Here is a 16,264-nt window from a genome sequence, read left to right on the forward strand (position 1 = left end):
AATGTAGACCACTGGGTAGCAATTAATTTTTGTTAATGAATTTAAAACTAGAGGTATGGAAATGGTTATATAAAATGTATACACTGCTAAACAGCTAACTAGTCCTTGGGGGTTGCATTTTCATTATTGGTATGTAAATCATTTCAGCAAGCATGATCTAATGAGTCAAAAACTGCTCTGAAATTTGAGTTCAGATTTGCAAGGTGTTTTTTGAAAATCCTTATGCCTTGCTTCATTGTATGGCCATTACAATTAAGCTATGTCTGTCCTCTGATAAATCACCTCTTATGTGGACATAGTTTGTAGGTTTTATTGTGTTTCAGAAGGGCTATTTCTAAACTCTAGGAATACCCAGCATTAGTGGGGATGGGAAATTAAAGAACATTCAAAACCATTTGAGAGAAACAAGGAGCACAGCTGCATTGTCCCCAGTGACCCCTCTTAAATCTAGTATTTTTTTAATGTGATAGGAAATAAATTAAAGACTAAAATGAAATATTTACCTGTAAAAGGTTATCTGACAAAATAATGCACTCTGCCTTTTCCTGAGTATCAGAAAGTTCTATTGCTGAATTAGCTGTGTCTTCATATGCCAGTTAAATCATTGTCTTCCTTAGCTCCCCTACATTATACACTACAATTTCCTCTTAACCAGCAATGAAGATAAATGCACAGAGCAAACTGGAATATTTGGAATGCCATGCCCTGTTTCCCACTTTTTTTTTTTCTTCACAGCATGAGCATTATATCATGGTTGTGTACATTCCACTTAACTGCAAGTGAAAAACCACTGCTGAGGTTGCTGAAATGTCAGTGCCACATATGCTGAGGACAAATATGGATGGAATCCCCCATTATAACTCTAATTATCAAAACTCTCATATGATACAAGAGAAAACCATGTGTGTACTGCAGCCTAACAAAGAGACTGCCTGGCTGAAAAGCCCTACAAACAAATCTGTCCCCTAAGCCGTTTTAGATTTCTAAACGTTTCCTATGCCAGGTGAGAAAGTTTCATCTCTGGCACTCTCAGACAGCTTTCTGCTGTATATTCACTGACTACTTTTTAAACCAGCCATATGTTTTTTAAAGCTCTTTAGCTGAACCCTGTATGGTCTGAAATACCCAGGTAGTTAGCATTCCTGCCAATTTGATATGATTGAGACCTTTACTTGAACTGACCTCAGAAGGAATAGAAGACTAATTGAGGCAGCCCTAGTTCTAGCTCTCTAGAGGTGTAAAACACTGCAAATGGTATCTGATGCATGCATAAAAAGGTTTACATAGTGGAAGGAGGGATGTGGAAAGAAAAAGACTTCTTTTTCTGTCTCTCATCAGCCCTCCTTCTCTCCAAAGCTTCAAGAGAAAATAATTTTATTCCTATCATAATGTCATTCGATGCAAAAAAAATAAGGGAAAATAAAAAGAAGGAAAGGCACCCAAACAATGTAGAAGGTAAAATTAGGACAGTGCTTGGGTGCCTCAGGGCTGTAATTAAAGCTATCTAGATAAAAAGAGATATTCTGCCTCAGATTTATGTTCTGAGGAAGGGGCACAAAAAAAAGGCTGAAAGTGAAACACAGCAAAAGAAATCTGTAATTCCAATGTATTCAACTCACCCATCAGAAGAAATGGCTTTAATTCAGGTACCCAATTACTGTAATGTGGTTCAGAGCACCTCAATAGGTGTTTCAATCTCAAGCCAGGACTAACATTTGTAATCCTTTAAATGCACTTAAGAAATTGATGTTACAGCCCCACAATCTGTTAGGGGCCTTGCTTCCTGGCTGATTGCGAAGTATCCCACCATTAATTGGATCATCGGAATGTGATCCGCGTTCTGGTCCCCGGATTATGTAAGACTGACTTTGCAGTGACGCGCTGAACCAGAGGCTTCCTTTGCTGGATATTTTGACCCTTAATGTAGATAAGTGGTATTTTTCATCAATCTTAGCTTGCATTAAAAAAGGGAAATGTCAATTAAATGTGGGACGTTTAACTTAATTCAACATCTTTTAATTTAATACCTTGGAAAAGTTAGTCCGCCTTCGACCTGCTGGAGACTTCAGCTGATGGAATGGTTTGCAGGGCTAGAGGCATGTTGTTCCGGCTCCGTAACACGGCTCAGGGCCCAAAAGTCTATTTATGTTTCATCCCTGTATGAAAGATAAAGACGAAACAAAAAGACCAAACAGCCCTCTGACCATGCTTTGTCATATTGATAATGAGTTTCCTCAGCTCCTTTGAACTGTTCCCTAATCATTGCTCTACATGTTTGAGGGAAAAGAGACAAGGGTGCTTGGATTAATTTGCTTAATATTCTTAGCTTGTTTTGGTGCTCCAGTAACAGCCAATTTGGAAGTCCTCTGTGTGGCTTAGACCTGAAACCCTGTTGGAAATAGGGAATATTCTTTCTGACTAAAGGAGGCTTTATCTCAAAAAAATTTTACCAGAATAGGTACAGGACACATAGTGACAGCTTACCCAAGCCATCTACCTCTTTTTGTTTGTTTTTTGGATTTTTTTGGTACTGTATCATACAAGCTTTCTTAGTGCTTCTCTGATACTGATATGCATTTGTTAAAACAATAAGCTTCCCAGTTTTATTGGCATTGCAAAGATCATCAGATCCATTTGAGACTTATCATGGCTTTGGGAAAACCATTATATGGTATGGTGTCTCTTGGCCCTTATGATTGTTAGGAGTGAAGATGGTGAGGTGAAGATGATAACATTAGGTTTCATGAACAAGGCTTGAGGTTTCTTCTGAAATTGATTCTTAATAATCCAGGGTTTGGCAATTATTTAAATAAAGTTAGTATCTGCTGTCTACATATACATCAGAAATCACTGGCAGAATCTGACTTTTTTTCAGTATTTCAGAGAAAGAACAAGCTCTTTTAACCTGTGTCACACAGAGGTAGAAGCTCACAGAAATAATTTTGCAGCTGAGGTTGATTGACTTAGGTCTTCGTTCTTCTGTTTTCTGCCAAGTTCTCAGTCCTATTTTTCCCACTCTCCCTTCTACCCTCTCTTTTGCAAGTCTATAAAAATAATGCCCTACTGCAGGCAGGAAGAACTGTGGAGGCACAGCAGTGGTGAGGAACTGGTTGTTCTTTTACTGCCATCTTATAGACTTCTAGATGTTTTTTGGCAGATCTTTAGAACATTACAAGTTGAAGAAAAACAAGCTTTTGAGGCAGTATCTTTCTGTTTCGTGAGACATGTATAATCCCAAGGAGAACTGGACTGAAGAGGGTGGTTCTTGCATTTCTCCCAACATTCCTGCTGGCCTGGACTAATTCAAAGTCTGTTGTGTAGGGAAAGAAGAGCAAAACTTTGATGCAGGGAGGTTTGGGACAGTCCCATGAGACAACTCATCCATACATATTTTGCAGTCACTTAGGATGACACCGTGGAAGCCTTATCAGCATGGCAGAGAATGTAGCTGTTTCATGCCCACTAATTATGTTTCGTAGATTAGTGAAATACCTAGGTTAACCTTCTCGCTGAATTTACAGAGACAATAAGCACAGATGTACTGAAAGGCTTTTGGTGGGAAATATTTTTTTGATCTTGAATACAGTAGAGAACTGATCTGGTGTTTGGAGTGAGCTGACTGCTTATTAGCAATTAACTGTGCACTGAGCAGGAGCAGGCAGAGTTTCTGATATTGGGTTGGGGGTTGGGGGTTTGGGTCTGTGAGAGGTTGCTGTTACTCATACAAGGTACGTTGTTTGTACATAAGTACCTGACCTTGCTTTGTTTTTCTCCTCCTTTTTTTTCTTTCTCCTTTTTTCCTGATACGAAATGAATAGGCTGGTAGATGTATACAGTTCTGATCAGCCTAATTGGCGCTAGAGGTGATACGGTCCTACACTAGGACAGGATAACCTTTAGGTTTTAGGCTTCTGGCTGAAGCACAAGAAACATGCTTTCAATTCCCAGCAATTCTCTTGACTGGTCTGTTTAAATTGCAGAATGTATTGGTCATGGTGTTTTCCTCTCTGCACTTCTACAGCTCCTGGTGCAGGAGAATCTTACCTGGGACAATAGGTATTTTTTAACTGTAAATAAGAGCCCTGGCTTGAGATTCCTATAATCAGATGACTAGCTTTCAAAAATATCATACTTTTCTACCAAGCATGTTTCATGTTACAGTACTTGAATCTCTGTGTTCTCCTTGAAAGTACCCCCATGAATGAAGAATGTGAGTTCATGCTGTAACTTTACATGCTTGCTATACTAACATGCAAAGAGAAGTCCAAAGGTGTATACTTGTATATTAACCATGATGGAATCACATCTACTTAAGCTTAAGTATTTTAACAGGCTGTGTTGAAGGAAGCTTGTTTGGCATGTTCAGACCTGGTATAAACAGAATTGCCTTTTCCTGAAGTGAGTGAAGCTCTATCTATGTTGGCCAGACATGTTTAGCTTGCAGACTTCCAGATAAGTCCTGGTCTCACAACTCAGCTCATTCAACACTGATACAAATCTCTTTTATGAAAGGAAAAATATAAAGCAATATAGGTAAGCTTGTAATTATTTTGGCCATGGAACAAACATATTGTTTCTTCCTGCTTGGAAGGGCCTAACCTTCTGCAGGGAGAGTAGGATCTGTGATATCTCTGGCATTGATAGCGTTCCTACAGCAACTGTGTTTTCCAGCAAGCTTTGTACTAGCGTAAGATGCTTCTGAGTTATTCCACTGTGTGGAGGGGAAAGGAAACCTTTTATAGCTTGTGGTTGTGCCTTCCTGGGCAATTGATTTTAAACACAGACAGTGTATCTCAGGGTGTTTTGTTGTATGGAGTTGTATTGGAAGTGCATCACTTCCAATCTGTTTAATTGGAGTCTTGGGTGACACTTCTGTGCTGCTGTATCCCCGGATAGAAAACTGATCTACGTTTTAGCTTTAAGTACACTACAAGGTTGGAAAGTAAAGTTGAGTTTTCAATGAAGCAGATATATTGCCTTCCCATGTTTTGAAGACAAATGAAATCTCATCCATCGCTGCTATACCAGTATGCCAGTGCTGTTTCAGGCTCCTTTGGGTTAGGATTTCAGCTTGCCCTTCCTTCCTAATGGGGTCCCTTGGTGAAGAATGCCATCCAAGTGCAGGATGGATGAGATACCCTAAGGACCTGCATCAGGCTTGCCTTTTAAGCAGTGCCTTGCTGAACTGTGAACTGGGCTTTTCTTGAAGTGCTGTGGGAGGATAAGAATTCAACATGGAGACAAAAAAAGGGCACAATCACCACATACAACAGTGTATGTCAGTCTGAAAGCACACAATATTCAATGGCAGTATTAATATGCATCTAAAATTATTTTCTTGTGGTGTCTTAAGTATTTCCCAGGGGCTCCTTTCTTTGTTCTATCTCCCTGTGGAAGAGGCAGAGAAAAATGGCTAGTGTGTTTGCTTTGGCCACTGTCAGCGCCAGGCTTGCAGCAGAATTAATTCTGTCCTCTTTAATGACCGTCAGTTACCTCATTGCCAGGGAAATGGCCCCCTCCGTCTGCAGGATCATAGCAACTAAGTTTCATTATGCAGGACAATACGCTTCCCTCCTCCAGGCTGCCCGCAGAGGCTGAAGCTTTTCTGCTTGCCTGTATGGCTGAGCAGCCTGAGTTTCTCTCTTCAGTAGTGCTGCCTGTCCCGGGGCAGGCTGTGTATCGACAGCTTGCACAGCCACTGCTTGGCATCTTACTGGCTTTGGTCTTTCTCTGAAAAGTAAACTGTTTCCTTGGCATTGGACGGGGAAAAAAGATTTAAAATAATTGAGCAGGACGAAACAAACCCACGTGCTCTGTCCATCATGATCCACGTCCTCACCTGGGCTTCTCAGGTCCCTGAGAAGGTGTGTTTGCAAATCCAGGTGGATATGTATAAATACTGAATGATTTTTGTATTCGACATGCATACTTTTTTGGAGTTGGACTCCTGCTTGAATTCATGAGTTCACTGTTCACACAGGCTCAACTGTAGAGAATAAGAACACTTTTCAAGGCAACATTGATTATTTCAGCAAATTTAGACCATCCTAGACAGTGGTGCAAAACAGATGCCCTATTTTTATTTCAGACTTGCCTTCGCTATGAAGTTTACCTGTGTAATTAGCTGGATGCTGTTGCTAAAAATGTAGGACAAAAGTGTCCAATGTGAGTGATAGCTCACACCAATTATGGTGTGAAGCTGAGCAACTGTATTTTAGATGGTTGATTTGGGTTTCAGCATTGAGCCCAGCTCTTCCTTGAAACACTCTTTGCAGTACAGAAACAGATATGGATCACAGGGGAAATACTTCTGAATGATGACAGGGGTGTGAACACTCTCCCTGCCCTTGTCTTCCCCCTCCGAGTCTCTCATTCTGCTATATATAGATTTTTTTTTTTTTTTCTTCCCATCCCATCTTTGCAACACAGGTAGTCACATTCCAGTGTGACTCTGACGAGCCTGCTAGGTACTGGTTAATCTGGTTCTGGTATTTGATTTTAATGTCTTTTTTTTTTTTTTTACCTTGTCTTCTTTAAGAAACCCATGCTGCCTGAAGTAGCTTTGAATGTACCAGTAAGCGTATGTTGTAGAGTGAGAGTGAAACAGAGAATGTGTCTGCACCCAAGATTTGAAAGTGGTAGGAAATGACGTCTTACACTTCTTTAGCTTTTTTGATCTTTAAGCCCTAAGCCACCCTAAATCTATAGGCCCTATAAAAAGCTTCATTTTTAAAAGGCTTTAGGAGGCTTGCTGACCTTGCAACCTGCTTTGTAAGGAGTCTGCACCCACAGCTATTAAACAAAATTAATTTCAGCACTTTTAAATTGTTAATCTTGCAAAAGACAACTTGCTTGCTCTTCAATGATCCCACAGGTCATCATTCTGTGAGTTGCAGACCATCGCCAGAGTTCATGGCTCTGAACACCATCAGTTTGATTGTGGCCTCCCAAATGCCATGCAAAATTAATTCCTCTGTCCTCCACTTTTCCTCCCCAGCAGCTCTTTGAGATCTAGCTGCTTGGTGAGCTCTGTGTGTGTAACAGCTCTTCACCAGCAGCCACACCACGGATTATTCTCAATTTAAGGTTACTCTATCCTAAATCAGTGCTTCCGATCCTCAACTCACAGTAATGAACTTTGGACAGCAGGACATGAATCCAGGTAGGAAATGACAGTTGTGGTGATCAGAGTGTTAGGTTTTCTCTTGAAAGGCTACATCTCTTGAAAGTTAAGTTTCTTCATATCTTTGAGGCAGATGGTTTACCAAGTACTAATTTATTTTCTGTCTTCTTAAGTGTGTTTTCGGTGCCCGGCCAAGAAAAATCGGAAACATTGCCTTTCTTTTCCTCTAGGTAGCAATGTGTTTGAATGCTCCAGGAGTGGGGAAGAAAGTGTGTGTTGTCTGGTATTATCGTGCCAGGTTGTCCCTGCTCCTTCCACCTCTTTTGTCTCTGCCACTCAAGCCCATTTCAGCCATCCGCCGACTCTCATTTGGGATAATAGCCTCTCTTTTTACTGTTGTCTTGTCATGTTTGATTCGGCAGCACAAGGGTTTTAAATTAGCCAAAACGTTTGCATGCTGGGCTTACTCTGCTGCCACTACCAGTTGTTGAGCCACTAAACCACTTGATGCTGAAATTGATGATTGCTTGGAAGGAATAAGAAATTGTTGGTGGCTACTGGGAAGATTCATTCACACCGAGCCCCTTTTAAGAAACCTTGGGGGGAGGGAGAGAGAGATTTCCTTAATTTTCTTGCTGCCTGGCTGGTGGTTGCATTGTGCATGTGCATGTGCCAGGTTCCTGCTGAGTGATTACAGCCTTGCTAGGCTGCGTAGTTCCGTGATTTCAACATAGAAACAAAAAGAAAAATACAGAGGGAAAGGATGGGGGCATAGAGCTCCAAAGAATTGCAGCTAAATTCAGTAAGGTATAATTGTGATGTTTTAACACAGTGCCCACTTTTTTAAGGTTTTTTGGTGGCTTTTTTTTATTTGGGGGGTGGTGGTTGTTGTTGTTGTTGATGGTGGCTTTTAAAATCTAATTTATTCCCCCTGGCTAGAAGTTTACTTATTAGAAATTTTACCTGGTGGAAGGCTCTCTATATTGGCCTGCCTGAGTTGGTGATGCTAAACCACAGCTGGGCTGTAAGCATTTTTTAATATCATGTGGATTTAAAATGACCCACCATTAATGGGATTTGGAATCATCAAGAAACTACAAAAATTCTAATAATAACTCCACATGTCCACCAAATGCCTTGTTTATATTAAAGATACGGAGGGCTAGAATTTATAAAGGAAAATATGACATCACTTGAAAAACTGTACAAAGAGAAAACAAAGGAAGCTGTAGAATTAAATATGAATTACTAGAGTTGCTCAAGGGATATAATTATATTTCAGAACTATATAGAATCACATATGCAAAATGAGAGAGGTATCTTTTATTTCCTTTGAGTGGATTTGGTTTAATTTTGAAGAGATACTTTGTTTTGGCCTTTTTTTTTTTAATATTGTCGCACTAGTTTCTGGGTAACTGCGATTATAGGTAGTCAAAGTAAGAGACTCGTGTACAATGTCTCAGGATTTCCAAGTTGAAAGACAAACACTGTCTAACAGAAAATAGTAGCAGCTATGATTCAAAACCAAAACAAGCAAAACGAAACCTTCTATTAGCCATATATGAAAATTCCTAGACAGTCATAAGCATGGCTTCAGATATGTAATTTATTATAAAGCATCACAAATGAGACCCTAAATATAACATATTTTGGAATGTGATTTAATAGCATCCAAGCCAAAAAGATGTTCTCATTTGATATAATATTGCTAACATTATCACTTTTTTCCTAATTACTAAGCCACGTGTTCTCTTGCATAAGATGCCCTTTTTCTGCTAAAAAGAAAAAAAAATTGTAAAATTGAAAGTGCTGGCAACCAACTTTGTTTCTTTCTTGTATGTAATAAACTGTGAAGAAATCATGTGAATTACTAAAACTCTAAAAATACAAATCTAACTAAGAGGCCAAATCTCTGGGGCCCAGCAGTGGTGTGCTGTTGTGCAAGTCTAGCTCTAAGGGCTTCCATCTGTGCCAATTAACAGTAGATTGGAAGGCCAGGCAACCAGGATGGGTTTAGTCCTGTTATCTGTTTCTAGCTGCTGCACTGTTCAGAACTGCTGATTTCTCTGCAAAATCATGACAGATGTATTACAGGAAAATGTATTGGTCGAGTAGCTAGTGAGAGAGTTAATGCAAAGGATGATAAGTAGCTAAGGCTGTGTCCTCCAGCAGACTTTCATGTGGTTTGATAATATATGGGATGGGTCAATCTGCCCTATTAGCAAATGTAGCCAGTTTATGCTCTACATACAAACTAGAGATTTGATAAAGCACTAAATTAGTTTTCACAAGGTATTAGATGTTAGATACTTAATGGGATCATCATGCTTTTGCTACACTTGGTTAAGATGTGTTCTGTAACAGAAGCATGCGGCAGCATGACATTTCACCAGGAAAGGAAGCGTGTCTTGTGACTGAATCACGAGTCTGGGAATTGTAACGTCCAGGCATTGCTTGGCTTCTGAATTACTGTCTGTCTGATTTACCAGAGAGGTTTCTCTTTTCACATCTACAGAATGGGACCGTGACCTTCCCTTTTCTCTTTGCCTCCTCGTGAAGCTTAAGCTACCGATGCTTGTAAAGTGTATTTTCCTTTTAATCCTTGGATGCAATGAGTGTAAGTGGTCATAATTCTGTGAAGCTTTGGTCACATAAGACTAATACTTGTCCTACTCAGTAGGTGCTAGCACATTCCCTAAACTTGGCAGCAGAGAATTTATAGGTTCAAGCAAATCTGAATAAGAAATCTTAGCACGGTGTAAAAGGTGAAGCTCAGGGTTCTGATGCAGTGTTCCACAACTGCACTCTGCATCCACTCTGTGCCAGTGTTCAACTACTATTTAAAAGGTAAAGTAAAGCCAGTAGTTCAGGGAAGCTAGTAAAATTTTTGAACAGCCGAAAATCCACTGGTAAGATATGCCACATGGGGAAAACATCCTTGCCTTCACATACTTGCACCCCTTCTACTGGTGGGGAATGTGGGTGAAGAAAGCAACCTTCCCAGTGCCATGCAACAAGTTGGTGTCTGAAAAGGGGCCTTGGTTTGAGAATTCCCCTTATCTGAGCTGATGATCAATCCACTAAAGCAGTCTGCTGTTTTGATTAGCTGGTAATACTTGTATAAGCTTGTTTCTTCATTAGCAAAGAAAGGGCTGTAAATTACTTCTTTTTTTCTTTTTTTCTTTTTTCAGTTCTGTGGTTTTTGTCCTGTTAAATAAAAATCTAAGTCTGCTGGCAGCAGTGTATGCCCACAGCTATCTTCAGAAGACTGCTTTAAAATCCATTAAGCATTTTGTATTTATCACTTGAATCTAATTTTTCCTAATGCTATTTTTCCTTGTGTTTACAGATACTGTCTTTAATTACATTTGAAATGTATAACTTTACTTTCTCTAACAGCTTCCTACTTATTCAAGTAGTAGGTCCTGAATGACCATAGCCAGGCTTTATACTCCTCCCAGCACTAGGGAGACATTCATCCCTTTTTGTGAAGTGCAGCAACAGTGTCACATGTAAAATGTTCCTGTTTGAAAGGATAGAAGCCGTATCCCAATATAGATCACAGTGGAAAATGACTCAAAATTACATGATAGCTTCTTCCCTATTTGCCCCCCCCCCCCTTCCCTTTCTCAGCCTCTTTCCCAGTGGGGCTGCTGTAAGAAACACGTTGTGTATTGCGACATTTTATTTTACTGTTATTAATAATCCCTTTGCATCTTTCATTAATGTGTTATTTATAGGACTGCAAAGGGCATGGGTACGTCCCAGCTCTGAGGTGGTGCTGCTGACGTCCCAAGGCCTGACATGTTTTATTATAAGCGCTGGGTTGTGCCTTGGCAGCAGGCGGGCCTAGCTCTGAAAGAAGTCCGTGCCACGCTTTGGGCTGAAATCACATGTTTTAAAACCTGCTGAGGCCAATGTGGGCTTGGGATGCTTGTACAAAGAAGAAGACTTTGCCTCCTAACTCCTCCTAAGCCTGCACCTGATGAGCCACTCAGAGCTGGAGGGCTGCCTTTCCCCTAATAAATTCCTTTTTTGTGAACCCACTTGTTAGTCAAGTGTTGTGCACACTAACTACAGCGAGGGCCCTGTGTCTTGGGCATAAATTACTCTTGCGTGGCACTGTCTCCAAGCAGCCCCCCAGTTATGGATTACTTTGTTCTCGACTTGACAGGAACATAATTAGAACTGTTGATGAAATCTACCAAATTGTCCCTCCGTGGCCTCAATGGTCAGGAAATTTGGCTGAGTCGTATTTGTCACCGATGTAAAAGCTCTAAACACTTCATATTAACTATGTTATTAATGTGCCCTCTAATCTGTCCGTGAATTGGTAACACTTGGAGTGAGCTTGTGCTCTAATAGCGCCTTGTGATGAATATATTGGAATGCTGTTAAAAAGTTTCTGGAGGGTGGGGATAAAAAGAAAACCAGCCCTTAATAAAAAGTGAACATTTCTAGGTTGTTTCTTTTCTCTGTATGTGCATTTTTGTTATACAGTTTTGCTTAACTGGAGATTAATTTAGGCTTTACATTGACAGACCGTTTTCTGTTCTATAGGATTTGCTGACATTTGGGCTGTTTCATTGCCAGAGGAGGCTTTGTGTGTCCCAAAGGAAGTGAGTGATCTGGCCATAACAAATCCTGCCAAAATATTTTAACACCGTTACGATTTTCTAATGCAATGCGTAGTGAATGTGACTAGAAAAGGATGGTGAGTCCATGAAGGGGGTTTGCTCCCTCTCCTCTGAGATTTATCTGGTGAAACGAGCACACCGGAGCTGCTGGGGGTGGTGGGGGACCACAGGCAGAAGTGGGCGGGTGTTTGCCTCCTGAAGCTTATCGCTTCAGACACAGCAATGGCTCATGCTTAATCTTTAAGCCCACCTTGCAAATTTTGATCCTGCTCTTGAACTTTCTGAGAGTCCAAGGTGTTCAGATATGGTGTTTTAGTTATGCTAAATAAGCGCATTTTGGTTGCTGTAACTGTTCAATAAGTTAAAGCCTGGAAATGTGTGCTAGACACAGATGAGAGAAGGCTTGAACATCCTACGAGTTGACAAGCTGCTGTCTTGGCTAAAACAAACTCTTACCTTCAAAATAAAGAGCCATCTCCTGTTTCAATACAGTTTGGAAGAACATTGAAGTGGTTCTTAGCTATATAAGCAATTATGCATAGTTAAAGTGTTAGAACACAAAACCAGGAGTTTTTATGTGCAGCATACCGGGAATAAAAATTATTCTGACAATGTGATGCTTAGTATAGAGGTGAAAGTGTGGGAAACCAATAATTTATATGCCTGAGCTATCCTCTAAATAGGCAGGTAAACTAGCTGCTGGTTTTCTAATACCTTGGTGATTTGCTTCTATTAAATTTAAGACACCTCACCCCCCAAAAAAACCCGCAGGATGACTAAAGTTAATATCTAATACACAATGTAAAACCTAAAAGCAGAAAGCAGTTCAAAATGATGGCTGATATTCCACAATCAACACATCTCCTGTGCGCACTGCCCACCAAGCTGGATTACTCTGGCAATTAGCTTCTGTACCAGGCTAAACTCATGATTCTTTGTTACTTTTAAATTAACATACTTAAGAATAACAGAGTAGCTGACCATCTGTACCAGTAAGTTTTGCGGAAGGTGGGAAAGCTAATGAGAAAGAGAAAAGCTGAGCATGACCACCAGTTCAGAAATTGCTCCACATGGAGCAGATCATTCCACCTCTACCCAACAGTCCCAAATTTCTGACTGGGTTATCTGCCCCGTCCTGTGTTATCAGGTGCTTGAGTGGACATGAATAAACAAACAATATCACTGTTGGTGGTGCTTCCCACCTGGATGTGTCTCTGTTTCTTTGTCCCTGAATACTGAACAGAATTGTAAGTTCTCATGCTTGTCTCCTGAGTCCTCATTCTCTGTTTTGCTGAGTTCACTCAAACTGCCTCTTCCCTGTGGCCATTTTGAGTGCTACTTCCCAAATCCTAGGGGCAGTGAGGCTTATACCAACTGGAGGAGAGTGTGAACCTGGGAGTTAGGACTTACTTTGAGTAAGATTTTATGATCTTAATATTCATAAATTAAATGGGAATCTAACTATGCACCTTTCTCATGCAAATCCATCTACTTCTAGTAATGAGCAATTTAAGTATTTTAAAAATATGTAGTTGTCATCTCTGCAAATCAGGATTAGAATTCAGGATGCTCAAATTAGGTGTTAGTGCATACAGATATTCTGTTGATGTTTCTGTTATTGGATCTTTTTCTTTTCACTGCCTTTCCCTCTTTTTATCTCTCAGCTCATCTTGTCTAAGTTTTTTTTTCTGTTCTTTAATTTCACCCTTTAATTCATTTCTACCAAAGCCATGGGGTCTTGAAAGGCTTTCTAAATTATTAGATCATATTACATATTTGTAGTGTGCTCAACACTGTATTATGTTTTCTTTTGTCATAGTCTTGTTTTATCACAGTTTTAAAATGGGATGTTGTTTGGGGCACTCTTACTCAAAAGCATGCTTTATGCTGGCCTGGCTGTACTTCATCTGTCTTTCTAATATACATTTGCTAGTATGAAATTTTATTTAAATGAGTGAATATTGTATTATCCTGAGCAACCTGGTCTAATGGGAGGTGTCCCTGCCCATGCAGGAAGCTTCGAACGGATGATCTTTAAGGTCCCTTCCAACTCAAACCATTCTGTGATTCTATGAAATGCTATCTTTGGTTTTGGTTGGGGTTTGTTTGGGTGAGGTTTTTGGTTTTGTTGTTTGCTTATTTGTTTGGTTTGTTGTGTTTTTTTGGTTTCCAGTGGGAATATAATGATGTGTCCTGCACACTCAGTTATAACTTTTTTCATTTAGTAGACAAAATGCATCATGAGCTCAAAAATTAAGCTTATTCCTGATTTCACTTTTTGTTTACAAGTAGGAAGCAAAAAATATTCCTGTAGAAACCAAGACACTTACTTGAGGGAGAGGTAGGGAATGGGGTTTTAGTGTCAGAATAGGGCTCTGGAATATTAATTTGATAAAACTGTGAAATTTTACAGTGTCAGCTGTGGAGGGCATATGCTAGTAAATGGTCTTGTTTGACATCAGGATTCATAGTTAAATATTATAAGAAATAGATTTATCACCTCAAACTCTAAGAAAGACTGTTTTCTTTTCCAAACATATAACTGTTGTTGTATGTTAAAACCCAATTATAACTTAAAAGGTATTTAGAAGAATTTTCAAAGCTATTTCTATTAGGAGCTGTCCCTAGACTGATGGTTTAGCACCAAGTAGTTAATATTCTCAACTGCATCCCTTGTTTTTTTCTAACAAAGTAGAGTTTGTAGAATGTTCCTTACCAGACTAGCCAATGCCAGACAGCCAGTACCACCAGATTCTTTCGTGTGTGCATGTAACTGTGCAAATGCTCCCATGTACATAGGCAAACCACCCCTGACGCAATCTTGTACACAATGGATGGCCGTTGTGTAAACTCTTTGAGAACATGTGGCATGTCCCCCATGCACACTAGTGATCAGAAATCCCAGTGTGGCTAATGAGGTCCAGAAAATACTACGCTTCCTTAGAAATAATGACCAGGTTAAAGTAAAGGTTTATTCCATCACCTCTTTTCTGCCACATTACGCAGGCTGCATACAAAACATGTTCAGAGAGAAATAAAAATCAACATGCGATGCAGGATTTTAGGGAATGAGCTGTGCCTGCTACTGAATGGAAAAGCTTGTTCTAAGCACCACTTTCTGGGTTCTTAGAGCCAACTTAACTTGAGCTGACCTGGCATACATTAGTGGCATTTTCCTTCTGAAAATTACCTTTCCTCAAAATGAAAAATCTGTACTGTTTCCTAGTGTAGCTACTGTGGTACAGTAACCTGGTTTGACAGAGTCCAACTTGGAAGTTACATGTTACCTGATCCTTAAAAATTGTGATGTTTCAAAATATACTGTCCAAAGTTACAGAATAATCTTTCAGTTTATTTGGATTCTGATTTCTCAGTGGAAAGATATATGTGGATCAGATCATGCCAATCTAGGTCACTAAATGACTGGTGTAATTGCATGTAATGAAGTAGCTAGAGAATATTTTCTATGTGTGGAGAATTAAAAGATGCGCATGGCACCAGTGCCTCTACAAGACTACTTACCAAAATTGTCCTTTTACTGAGCATAGCAAGCTATTCCCATGGCATTATTCACCTGTTGGCAATTAATAAAACAGTGTCTGGTAAATGTTTTATTCCCAAATCAAGGCTTAGCTACCTGTGCTATCATAGCTAGGAGTGGAAAAGGAACTTCATAAGCTGGGAAAATCCTATTTTATAGGCCGAATAAGAGAGAGAATAAAACTTCAAAAATAGAAACAGCTTTCTAAAGACTACTGTGGGCCCAGGGTCCTCATGCAGGAAGAAAGAAAGCTGTTTGCTCTAACAAAAATGAAAAAAAAAAAAAGGGGGGATAGGCAGCTGCTCACCCCTCTCACTCAGAATCCTGCAATGGAGCTGAAGTTGAGATAAGAGCCTGGTGCTTCTCTTCATGAGAAGTTCACAAAGATATTAGCGTTTACTAAGTAAAGTCATACTTGTCAATAGCTTCTCTTGCTAGATATTTAAAGTTCAAGTGCTTGTTTGCTTTAGTTAAGTGCTCTGAAGTGCTTTGAAAAGCATTGGCCCATTTATATAAACAAATAGAGAAACTCACTGATAGTCTTCTCAGTCAGAGTATGCTACCCAATATTTTGATTATCCTCCCTTGGGGCTGAAAAAGACTTGCACTATTAACTTCTAATACATATGAATCTTTGTTAATTGGGTACTATATTATATTGTAATCATATCATATTATGTGATCATAGACGTTGGCTATGGTGAAACACAGTTTCTCTGTCATGCACAACCATGAGGAAGTAGAGGGAAGTCAGTAGCTCAGAAGCTTTACTGTCCAGAACTTAAGTGTGACTTAAGAGGAAGAGTAAACTGGAGGCTTGATTTCCTTTTGGAATATTTGCAGTAGAGAATTAATACTTACACCTCTCCCAATTTTTTCTTTGTTCTGCTCAGCTATGCTAACTCATGCATCTCTTTTAGTGCTGAGAGTCAGGCAGGCAAATTTAAGCATCTTCTCAAACCA

At 39.8% G+C, this 16,264-nt stretch overlaps 1 protein-coding gene across 28 annotated transcripts in view; it reads left to right on the top strand.

Annotated features, from left to right (window-relative positions):
- The window catches only part of ESRRG (estrogen related receptor gamma), a 406,125-nt gene that overhangs the window by 156,625 nt on the left and 233,236 nt on the right, over positions 1–16,264 (top strand). For 14 of the 28 annotated variants that reach the window (XM_051615738.1, XM_051615710.1, XM_051615742.1 and 11 more), the window contains one exon: positions 11,684–11,742. The exons of 9 other annotated variants lie outside the window; for them this stretch is intronic. Coding sequence is in view for 9 of the 19 variants with exons in the window: in XM_051615710.1 (XP_051471670.1) it covers positions 11,684–11,742 (59 nt within the window). In the remaining 10 variants the exon portion in view is untranslated. Of the gene's footprint in view, positions 1–9,722; positions 9,741–11,683; positions 11,838–16,264 lie in introns of those variants that run through there. 5 more of the 28 variants (XM_051615719.1, XM_051615718.1, XM_051615721.1 and 2 more) reach the window with 2 other exon arrangements.

The sequence above is a fragment of the Apus apus genome, chromosome 3 (genome assembly GCF_020740795.1).
Source record: "Apus apus isolate bApuApu2 chromosome 3, bApuApu2.pri.cur, whole genome shotgun sequence".
NCBI lineage: Eukaryota > Metazoa > Chordata > Aves > Apodiformes > Apodidae > Apus > Apus apus.